At 37.5% G+C, this 12,119-nt stretch overlaps 1 protein-coding gene across 2 annotated transcripts; it reads right to left on the bottom strand.

The window, feature by feature from the left end:
• Positions 1-4,867: 4,867 nt before the first annotated feature.
• LOC113717036 (cyclin-D1-1-like) lies at positions 4,868-11,088 on the bottom strand. 2 transcript variants are annotated; one of them, XM_072071223.1, is made up of 6 exons: positions 10,663-11,088; positions 10,187-10,273; positions 8,955-9,053; positions 8,659-8,860; positions 8,346-8,476; positions 4,868-5,164 (listed from the first exon to the last, which is right to left on the bottom strand). In XM_072071223.1, the coding sequence occupies exons 1-6, from the start codon at positions 10,918-10,920 to the stop codon at positions 5,117-5,119; spliced, it is 825 nt and encodes a 274-aa protein (XP_071927324.1). In that variant the 5' UTR covers positions 10,921-11,088; the 3' UTR covers positions 4,868-5,116. The 2 variants fall into 2 exon arrangements, with proteins under 2 accessions (XP_071927324.1, XP_027097484.1); XM_027241683.2 differs by lacking the exon at positions 4,868-5,164 and adding an exon at positions 6,684-8,023.
• Positions 11,089-12,119: the final 1,031 nt, after the last annotated feature.

Below are 12,119 nucleotides of genomic sequence, written 5' to 3'. Positions count from 1 at the left end.
TCCTACGGGATTTTTTTTTTTTTTTTTTTTTTCAAATAAGTGAGGTTTCAAACTTTTCTCGTCTTTCTCTTTGGTTGGACAACCCAGCAATGCAAAATCAACAACAACAACAAAAAGTGGGAAAGGTATGTCGAATTTTACAGGAGATAGAGTGGAGAAATGTTGAATTAATTACAACTCATAGACCTCAAATAAAATAAAAGGCAGCAAAACCAAAGACAAGAAATTTATTTCTTTTGGGTCAAACGGAGGCCGAAGCCCAAAGCTAAGTCACTACAAAACTATGGTGAGGAGCTGCCACTAAGTCTTATGCAAGAAAAGGTTTCACATCCGGTATATAAAATTTTTTCATCCAAATATTATTTTGCTTGCATCATAATTATAATTTTTAATTAGTTCTTTTTATCTTTTTAATAATCTTTTAATCTCGCATACATTATATCATCAAAAATATTGCAGTAATTATTTCAAATAATCCCCTATCCAAACACACTCAAGTGTTACTCCCAATGTAGATTCGAATTTGTTTTCGCAAGCATGTCACAACAACACGAAGAAGGAAGAGACTTGGTTATTTTAGGATTTCTCGATAGGAAGGGTGCCTTGAGACTGCACGAGAATCAGACCAGCCCACAGAGTTTAAAAGGCTTAACTAAGTCGGGAGAGGTGCTAAATCACTTCACAATTATATATAGTGTTGCAAGTTTGAAGGTGTAATTTATATTCCCATAGGGGCATACCATAGTTGATCAACGTCTCCACCACTAATCTAAGACCCTTAAGACTGGAGGAGGGAGAGAAAAAAAAAAAAAAAGAAAAGAAAAAAAACCGATGGTCATGTTACATTCTTATTGTAAAAGTTGTGCATTGGCATTAAGTATAGTCTCCAATGTGCAAATTAATGATTAAGTTCCACAACCATTAGATTCCAGTCTTACATGTTAGGCAAATCCTAATTGAATACCTCAGACAATCCTTCTAATGTTATCAAATAGTATAAAACAGTGAGAAGAGGCGCTATTGCTAGCCCACATTTCCTGCGAAATGTTGCTGTTGACATCGAAGAAGACAAGTTCCTAAGGTGCTAAATAACAAGCGCGAAACTTCGTGCTTCAGATAAAGTGCACAAGGTAATTTAATCTTTTAGGCTCAGGATTTGCAGTCTCAATAATATATAGAACTGCATGATTTCCCTTGAAGTTGGGACGCTTCTTAGAAAATGCAAGATGTCGCCATTTTTTGAATTTCCAGCGCGACCAAGTACACATTTACACATCTTTCGTGAATAAGAAAATTAGTTGCGTGCATTGAAAAGCAAAACAGGAGCCCAGACAATCAGTACGTGTATGAATCAAGAAAGTTGAGAGAACAATTAAAATCTAAGGGAACAAGAAGAGGATTATGTTCCTGGATAATTTGCTCGTAAAGTAATGTGAAAAGGTTAGGTTTTTTCTAGTCCTAATCAACATTGGCCACTGCAAAAAGCAATTAGGGAGGCATTCGTGTAGTACTAGTAATATTAATCACGCGCTAATACCGTAGCACTTTGTGTTTGGATTGTAAATTATTTGAGATATTTTTACTGTAACACTTTTTATGATGTGATGTGTGTGAGATAAAAAGGTAATTGGAAAGATAAAAAGGTGTGTTGAAAATTGTAACGATGATGTAAGCAAATAAATTTTGACAAATAATCCTCTTTCCGTCTTGCTTTGTTATAGACTAAGGACAAGTGATAAAATCACGTTGTAAAAGTATTTGGTCATACTCTTTAACACGAGTTTCAATCATGCAAACTGATAATCCTTCTTCCACATTCTTCTTTAAACTTTGTCTAATTGCTATAGCTGGAATAGTATATATGCTAGACCACGACATTGCAAGTTAATTAAGTTCCAACAATTTCTCCATCAAACTTTTCTTTCTTGCTTTATGGTGGGATTTTGATGTGGCTTGCACTAAAATGGATTTCTGTAAAGGCCTTTCAGCCATTTTTAGACCTTTCTTTCTTATCTTGATTTTTTTAAAAAAAAAAATTTTTTTACTTTTTTGTTTTCTTAATCAAAAGAGGAAGGCAAGGAGTCTTCTTTTTTTTTCGGGATGTGTAGCGATGGTAAATTGCAGCATGTTTTGCGACATATTGTGACCTACGAGACTTCACCAACATTATCATAACCAAGTTAACGAGTCCTACCATCAAGATTTCAGAGTTTGACTCCCTTTTTTCTCAGAGGATCCTCGTTAACTTGTTGTAGTGATATTGCTTGAAGGGAAAGGAAAATGTGACTCTAGATGGGAATGCGGTGGATTTACACGACAAATTTTCAAACTCAATTTGAGGAATCCTGATTAACTACGTAGCAATGTCACTATTTCCGGCCACAATTAGGCAAGCCTAGAAAATGTTCATTGAATTTGCGTGATGCCACTGTTCATATTAGCTTTCGGCTGAACAGCGCATCATCTTTCAATTCTTTCCATAGGTCCAACTGAAGAACTGGTAATACTAGCTTTATCATTTTCCTTGGATTTAACCAATCATTATCGGTCTGCTTAGCCCCCATGAACAAGCAAAGATATAGAAAATTATGTCATATTCTCGATCAAAGCTGCCTACTTTCAAAAAATAATCTGGCAGAAAAGGGTTTGTGATTTCCTTTTCTGACTATGACAAGATGCATTGTAGAGCATAAAAGACTCTAATTAGTGAGGCGGATATAGGTTGGTTGATCATTAGATAGGTGACTCTTTTGTCTCCACTCTTTGAAATGGAGGTCCAGGCACTATGAGAAAGCAATAAAGAACAAAAACTGCAACCACGCTCCCTCGAGGGAGCCCCCTTCCTTTCAATTTCCTCCTTTCAGCTTCTTTTGATGCAAACAAAGCATCCAACGAGAAAAATGCGAGTTGCCAAAGGCAGCTTTTCAATTCTCCCTTGTTTATTTGCCTTAAAAATTGACCAAACCAAAGCTACGTGATGACTTTTATCAAGTAAATGCAAGACTGTGCAAAATAGCTAGAAAAGTTTGGGCATTTTGATGCTTGTGTTACAGCAATCTCCTAAACCCATCTCAAAAATATCTCTGTCTTCTCTTGCTTTTGACGATCAATAATGCAATCTTCTTCAGACCATCAGCAATAGGTGTGGCGTAGTTTTACTTAACTGTCTATATATTGTGCGAAAATAAATAGAACTAAGCATATTGCATCCTTAGAAAGAAAACTAAAATTTGTCTTGTTGAAAAAAATATATAGGAATCCGCATTCTTTGCTTTTGTGGCATGTTAGCCAAATTTTGGCGCTGGAAATGGGGACACTTGGGGGTTGTCCGGGAAATTGAGAGTGTTGCTGTCTCGCATTCAGCATAAAATCTAAGCTGCATCAGCAAACTCAGAATCATTCCAACTTTTGAAGCTTTTAACTCCACGGACCTATCTATATTGCCTTTTAGACGAACCCCACGAGCATGGTTTTAGTATTTTACAACCAAAACTAGGGTTCAAAAGCTGAAATCCCAGGGTCCTGTCTGTTATTGTCATGGCCACGAAAAGTTGAAATCACCTGCAAAAAGAGTTGGTGAATCGCCAATGAGCTCCTTCTACGTCCTTCAATACCCTACAATGTTCCCATAGGGATAGAAAAGTATTTTTGTTTTCATAGACTACTTAGGATTCTCCCTTAGCCAGCATCTTGGCTGAGGAGGAATAGGGATGGCAATGGGGGCGGGTGCCCGCGGGCACCCGCCCCGCGGGGGGCTCACGGGGCGGGGGTTGGGGCGGGGGGTGGGGCGGGGGCGGGGGGGAATTTTTTCCCCCCGCTTAGAAACGGGGCGGGGGGCGGGGGAGTATACCCCCGCCCCATCCCCCGCCCCGCCACCCGCAAAACAAAAAAAAAATGTATATATAAAAATATATATATATATGACTATATATTATATGTAAGTTAATTAGTTATAAACTTATGATAATGATATTATTAGTTAGATGTATTATATAATGTATATTAGTTTATGTAATATAATTGATATTATCAATTATATGAATAATTATACATGTCTACTAATAGAATTTATTAATTAGTTATACTAAATTTACTAATACATTTATACTAAATTTCTAATTACACTTAATAGAATAACACTTTTTTCTCAAAAAAAAGCACAAACACAATGATGAATTAGTGATTGCATTTGTACTAAAAGTGAAAATTTGACTATTTTAGTTATATTTATTTCATCATATTGGATTGTATTCAAATAACTTCTGTTTGATTGTTTTTATGAGTTTCAATTGTAAAATTACAATGAATAATAATTTGGTGATGTGTTGATATTTTAGTACTTGATTATTTATTAAAATTTAATTATAATAAAATTATATAATAAAATTTTATTAACCCCGCGGGGGCACCCGCGGGGGAAGCGGGGGAAGGCGGGGCGGGGCGGGGGGAGCAGGAGGCGGGGGACGGGGGGAACTAATAGGCAACGGGGCGGGGGACGGGGGAGGGGTCCCCCGCCCCAACCCCGCCCCGTTGCCATCCCTAAGGAGGAATGATAAGAAATTTGGGACATTATTGAAACTAGCCTTGTTATCTTTTGTTTTACCTTTTGGGCAAGAAGAATTTGGGTCACATTTGTTTTCTTTTCTTTTCTTTTTTTTTTCCTAATTAAAAAAAAAAAAGAGAGAGAGAGAGAGAGAGTAATAAGCAAATTACCCTACAGCTCTCCCAAGCATCCACATTTAATTCATGCAACTGTTGCCGGCCATCCTCTGCATTTGATTGGGAGAGTATTTTACAAGACACTGAGTGAAGCAAATGATCAATCAGAAGATTTTCATTAAATAAATCTCAAGTGGTTTTGTCTGATTTAAGTCGTTTTTTTTGGGCTGCCTCAATACTTAACATATAGTAGTGCAGCTATCGTGGGCTGTTTGATTGCCTAACAAGTCCATGTACAATTTGTAGAATATATAGCTTTTTTGTGGTATGCTATCCAGCGTGACATTACAGACGATGATCCGATCCCTAATTTAATTGATCCTAATCAGCACTTGCTCTTCTACCAACCAGATCAGATGATGACTTGTGAATTGCGAATGAGATGGTGCTGCAATGGCTAATCAGCAAATTTGCAGCAACCAGGTCCAAGCCGAAGATGCCACGTCTAGCAAAGTGATAAACAAGGGAATAGTTTACTTTTAGGAGCCACAATTATCAACCAAATTGTCTGAAACAAACCTAGGGGGAGGCCCTCCACAAAGTGATGAATTTTCAGTGAGCAGATTTTTGTATTCATCAGAATCCGTCGATTACCTAAATGTCCCAACTATTCTGAATTCTTATCGGTCTGGTGGTCCATTTTCTGAACAGACATTAACAGCAAGTGTTCCCATCTATCTTGACTTGAAGCCGCTGGCTCTACTTCCCATAGAGAATCCAGTCTACTCTATATAATAAATATATGACACAGTTTTTTTTTTTTTTTGAAAAATATATATATATATATATATATATAAACTTCAAAATGACTAGGAATTAATTTCTCACAATTAAAACAGAAATAAAAAAAAAATCCCAGCTCGTGCGACTAATTGTGGACTGCGACAAGCTAAACCCTCCCGTACTATCCAATTCATCCTTCTCCCTCAAGTCTTATATAGGTCTTAGTAGTAAAGCATATCTGTACGTAAATTTGTGTTTGGATACCACAAATATCTCAAATAATATTTCGCTTGCATCATAAACACATTTTCCAATCCACTTTTTTATATTCCCAATTATCTTTTTTATTTTCTATGCATCACATCATAAAAAAATGCTACAGTAATTATTCCAAATAATACTCTATCCCAACGGAGGGGAGAAGGATATAAGAGCATATAAGAGGTTGGGACGGGATATAAGAGGCTCAAAGTTAACCCGCAAATTACGGATATATCCGGACCACCAATGGATGGAGCTGTAAGATTAGCCACCATCGAATCGAACTTTTATTTTACAGGGGATGACCAATCGGCAACAACTTGCTGAATATATTTTGATGTGGTGGTCCAATTGCAAGAGAGATAATTTAGGACTTACCGTATATAGTGCGGTATTTCCCATGTATTAATATGCATTATTGTACAACTGATGATGAGTCACTTGAAAACGCGGAAGCCCTCCCATCCCACCACCATGGTCCCATACTGGAGAAAAAGGCATATATCAAAGACTGATGAATTATAGAAGGTTAGATGAAGAAGAACAGTTGAGAAGCTTTGTCTGAAATCTGAGGGAGATGAAAGAAACAGAAGATGGGTCAGTCACGAGAAGGGCACGGGTTTCAGTTAAGGAGTCGTACTCATCGATGATCTCTCTTTATTGCTCCGAGGGACCAACCAGCGTATGGTATGGGTATGTTATGTTATGTTATGTTGTGCGGGTAGCGCTGCGTTGAGCCTCTAATTGAGTAAAAATAATAATAGCTGTGCTTCATAAAATTCCATAGTTGCCACTTAAAAAAGTTCTCTCGGCTGATTGATGATGGTAGTAGCAATAAAACAAATGGCAAAGCTACAAAGTCTTCATTGTCATCCACGTGCATGGCAAATCAAGCATGTGAGTGTGTGTGTGTCAAGTGACAGAGGACGAGATATCTATCAGATACTATGAATGAAGAAAGTACTTAAAAGAGGAGAAAATTACTGCTACAAAATTAGTACTACTACTTTCATTATTATTATGCTTGATTCAAGAATCCAAATACAGCAGCACCACGCTCTGAAAAAAAAAAAAAAAAAAGGCCCCAAAGACCCTTTTTTTTTTTTTTTGTCTATAATTGGCCCAAATTTAGGCCATCAAGAAGAAGGGACTTTTTAAGTTTAATTTCATCCCTTCAATCAAACAACCCCAAAAAGAAAAAAAAAAAAGTTTAAAGTGAAAAAGAATAGACACGTGTATCCATCACACGTGTCAAGGGCACACAAAAAGAAATGTCCAGTCTATGGTTAGGACTTGAAAAGAAAAAAAAAAGGCAATTTCCCGCCAAAAAATCACACATGCACACGTGTAGAGCCCGCCATAGTTAACAACTACGAGCGTCTGTACACATCACTCTCAAGAACTCAAAGAGAAAGCAGTCCCGTCCCATGTACAGCTGAGCCACCAGATTTATTTATCCCCCCTCCCAATGCGTGTTCGCCCGTCTCCCTGTCATTGCTGCAAGCATGTGGGGGTATTGGGTAGAAGTTGGAGGAGAAAATTAGCAAAATGATGAGGGCCTAGGTGAGGAGCTTGACTTGTAACACATCTAGAGCTCAAACTTCAAAGTTCAATCCCATAAATTAGCCAACTCCATTGATTTTTTCTGCCCCTTCTTTTCACCGGTCCTGTGCAAAAGGCCCCACCATCTCCACCCTTTCATTCACTAATCAATGCAGCCTTTGAATTCAATAGCCATTCACTCCGCACTCCATCACTCCCATGACTCCACTGCTACTATTAAACAATGAATGTGATCCCCCGTCTCACTCACTCCTGGATAATAATAATACTATGTACCAAAATCCCTTTCCCTTGGGAATCTGCAAAGCCATTAATGACCGCACCTGCCCACCGCCCCCCCCCCCGGCTCACCCCCAAAAAAAAAAATAATAAATCTCCAAGCACTCATACATACATGTATACTACCATTAATCTACATCATACTTGTCAATTCTTGTTTTCTCAAAACCCTCCAAAAAACATCGAGGCTTCTAGACGAGTTGGACCACCAGATTCCCCCCCCCCTCCCCTCTCACTCGGAGCTTCCTTTGTCATCATCTGTCCATAAGTAATTTTCTAATCTTCGCCTTTTACAGGATGATAATGATGATGATGAAGAAGATGAGTTTGATGATGTTGATGACGATGATGATGATTCGGTGGATGCTAGACTCATCCGAGACATGACTCGAAGCTGGGGTAAAAATTTCGGGCTCTTCCTTGGCCTATTATCGATAATTATTTGCTGCACTACGCCGTAGCAGCTGATTATTTTCTCCTGCAAAAAGTGGATCCCAAACCCAAGTTGACAAAAAACATTTCCTTTTGATCAAAATGGTCCAAAAACGCCAGCTAGAGCTATGGCTATCGAGAAAACGTCAACATTGTGTTAAATCATTTGGAAAAGGTTGATTCCAATTAAATTTTATCAAATCATTGTTCCTCCGCATCAAGTGCAGCTTAGTTAAATGATTTGACAAAATTGAATCGAATCCAATTTGTCAAGACGACCTATTGGTTGAATGCTACAACGATTTGCACCATAACTCAAAAGTATTACGCATAATAATTATAATTATATATATATATATATTCCTTACCCTGTGGAGTCCATCACACCATGATTCAGCGTATTCAGGACTAAGAAAAGAGAAAATTGGGAGGTCTCTGGCTGCACTAAGGATCGCTACAGCAGCAATGCATGATGGCCGGTACTCCAGAAAGCTAGCATCTGACATGGTGATTATGCAAAGAGGACGAATTAAACCAATTTCATTTTTTTTTTTTTTAAAATCATGTTTACGTGTATCCATCTATCTACAATTCCACATGCAAGCATAGATAGACGCATGCATGCTCACATAAGAAAGCGTGTTGCACGCCAGATGAAAGCGGGATGTACACATGTACTACCTTGTATGTGGGACAGAATAATATCGTTGGCCCTCGAAATAAGGAAACCAGCATAGGTCCCCGTTGGATCGACTTTATGAGCGAAGAAGCTCAGAAAGCTAAATGGCGTGATAGATCGAAGCCTCCAATCCAATGTATTCAGCACAAGAAACTCCATTCTACCGATTGTCCTCGGTTCAAATATGTATTTTGCTCCTTCAACCTATGCATTAAACAAGCAATGATTAATCTGAATGGTTTTGCAGGGGAAAAAATGGATGATTATAAACTCTATAATGGGGTTTTAACCGGATTACCTGAAGATCTAAAAGAGGCGGAACAAGAGGTTCCTCCATCTTTGCAGCTAATGACAAGCAAGCAACAGACAATAATTGTAGTGGCCACCCTTTTGTTTGCTGAATTCGTGCCCCCCCCCCCCCAAAAAAAACAAAAAGGAGAAAAAAGATATATTAGTATGAAATTACATAAAAAGTATTGGACGATAAAGCAAAAGGAATTTTGATAAAATATATAGTAAGATATTGCTTAGAGATTAGTACGGATATTCCTAGTTAGAAAAGACAAAAGAACCTTCGTTTAAATGAACTTTAGAATTTAGGAGCAGATGATGATATCGAGTGTGTTTGGATGATAAAAAATTACATTTTATTTATACACACTGATTTGCTTGCATTTTATTTTCACACACTCACTTTCTTGCATTATCAACACACACACACACGTAATAGATAAACAATGCTGGGGAATTAGGTATTAAGTACCTTCTACCTATCATTTGAGTTGAAACCACGTAAGTTATCTAATAATGATTATTTTTCCACCAAATTCTTAGAAATGACATAAAAAAAAAAAAAAAAAAACAAAGGGAGAAAAACAGATGCACGAGTGTGTCATGTTTACATTAAAGTCGAGAGTAAATTATGTATTGTTCCCTGAGGTAAAATAGGATATTTGTATTGATAATAATAAATACCGTGAAATCAAAAGGAGATCTGAATATACGACGTCCAAACATCCTACGACCATACATACAGTTGGAACTGTATACCGATGATTAATTTGACGTAACTGTAGAAGACAGCTGTACCTCCCCTAGGTATGTACCCCCAAGTAGACGGAGATTAACAACGAAAGCACCAAAACAATGACGACAATAGTTTGTACTTTACAATCGGTAGAGGGAAAAGTAAAGTACGTGACTCGGTATTATTAGTACCTTTTTATTACTACGAAAATAAGACAAAGTAGGACAGAATATACAACAATAAAATGTTTATAATGGAATTTACTTTACTGTCTCATAAGTACACAAACTTTTGCAGTTAACTCGACTCGATGCTTGTAGTAAAGTCCTTTTCATCATGTTTGAAAAGTCGACAAAAATTTTTATTAATACTATAAACTAATATTCCTAAGCAGGTAGTAATGCTTCCCAGAATAAAAAAAAAAATAATATATACTACTAAGAAGAAATAATTTTCATTCAGAAGTAAATGATGACTGTTTTCTACGGGAGCATGACTGTTACCGGCAAGCGGCGTGAATAAAGAACTCGATCAAAGTAGTTGACGGAGAGATACGCCGTCAATGGCTGAAAACCATAATAACGTTGTACCTGCATCAAGACATCGGATAAAACAAATTCATACGTCAATCAAATCAAAACTCCGGAAGCGAAAACTCCGCCAAGTATAGGAATCCATTATTGGCGCCACCGCCAATCCCAGCCATTTTTTCCCGCGTCGCCCCCTTCTATTCCCGCCAACTTCATAACCAACTAAAAATGAATCCTTTTTGTTTTTTTTTGCAGTAAATCACTGATCTAATTAACACACATTGATCCACCTTTCACTTGATGCATTTTAAGAGACAAATAAAGATGAAATCTGCTGCTATTATGCTTGTAAAAAAATAGCTAAATATCATTTCTCCTAGTATATATTTTCATCGTACATGGCCTCCCATATATGAACGTGAAAATGTTAGTACTATGTTTATGTATACCTTGAGAATCCATGCAATGGAATCTGCTCTAGCGGAGGCGTCGAGGGATTGTGATTGAAAGCTTTCTAGATAATCGATGCCCGGAACGTATTGTTTCTCGTGTTCAATGAGTCCGATGATCGACTCCTCCAAGTCCTCCGGGGGATGCTGAGACTCAATCTCCGACGAGCATTCCGGCAGGTCATCGCCGGAGAATATGGTGCTGGAGTCCTCGCCGCAGAGTAGGTCGGAAAAGCAGTCTGAGTAGGAGACTGACATGATGATCGTCCCCGATTGCTCCTCATTCTTTGCTATTCATTTTGATGATTTAAAGGTCGGACGCCGGAGATTGGTCGGAGTTGTCGCCGGAGGGTTGATGACGCCTGCGATGGAGAGAATGAGAATTTGATGTTGAGAGGGTTAGGTTTTTCGTGTTTGCTGGTTGTCTGCCTCCTGTCTGCGGATATAAATAGGTGAGGTGACATACAATTTGTGTCTGCTATTTTCCTTATTCTTAATTTTTATATTTTGAGATTCTTTTTTTTCTTTTTTTTTCGGTTTGCGCATATCTCAAAATATCTGGACCAAAAATACATCTATGAAAGAAGAAGTCAAATGAGAATTGATTGACTAAATAGTCTTGATAAAATTTTGGCAGTAAATATATTCTGAAATTGACATGAATCTTTTAAGCGTTCAGTCTTAGAGTCAATTTTTGTTCGGAGAAGACTACTATTGAAATGTGTGATCTAATTAAGATATGAGATTGAGAACAAGGAGACGAAAGGTGAAATTAAAGCATTGCTTGAATTGCTATTTTTTCGGCAAGAAAATTTTACGGTTTCCATGATTTTTTTTTTTTTTTTTTACACATTCTTCGGGCACCGAGGATATTTCAAGCTTGCAACAAAATATCGTATGTGATGATTGAAGAGGATTTGATGAAGTACATGCAAAATCTCCCGTACTTTAAGCAAATTAATGTCCATTGAGCTAACCTAATAAAAAAGGGCACAGAGTTGTTTTTGAACAATTAATTAGGGGCCTTATTTACAACTTAGTAAGGCAACTGGTTAACGAGGCTACTTATAATGCAGGATGTTCTCAAAAGTGTGCCGCGGACCTGTGTTTGCGCAACATTTTGCCTAGATTCAAATGCTATGTCCCTTCCCTTGGCACTTCATATTGTCCTTTTTTACAAAGTAGGTAGCAGGTATCATGAATATATTCCAGAAGTTTTCTACAATCCTGAGTTACAAATGAATTTTCTTTATCTTCTACTTAAATCCACTGTTATCACATCATTGCATTCAGCTATGACTTTCAAGGTGATGGAAAATCTCAAGTATCCTCAACTCCTAGATTTGTAATAATAAAGAGTTGATCTCCAATTGGGCTTATTTATTGTATGCCCTGTATATTTAGATTATTACGTTGCTCTAAATGTGAAATGAAGATCATGTTTGTGTTTGAGATTG

The sequence above is a fragment of the Coffea arabica genome, chromosome 11c (genome assembly GCF_036785885.1).
Source record: "Coffea arabica cultivar ET-39 chromosome 11c, Coffea Arabica ET-39 HiFi, whole genome shotgun sequence".
Lineage (NCBI taxonomy): Eukaryota > Viridiplantae > Streptophyta > Magnoliopsida > Gentianales > Rubiaceae > Coffea > Coffea arabica.
The sequence above is the reverse complement of the archived record's forward strand: the minus strand, read 5'-3'. Positions and strand labels throughout refer to the sequence as shown.

Excerpts from the sequence above, each read along its gene's own strand:
- LOC113717036 (XM_027241683.2), bottom strand. The coding sequence starts at position 10,920 with ATGTCAGTCTCCTACTCAGACTGCTTTTCCGACCTACTCTGCGGCGAG. Across the intron at positions 9,054-10,186 it reads TTTATTCACGCCGCTTGCCG|CAAACAAAAGGGTGGCCACT; the intron begins GTAACAGTCATG and ends GCACGAATTCAG. Across the intron at positions 8,477-8,658 it reads TATTCTGTCCCACATACAAG|ATGCTAGCTTTCTGGAGTAC; the intron begins GTAGTACATGTG and ends TCACCATGTCAG.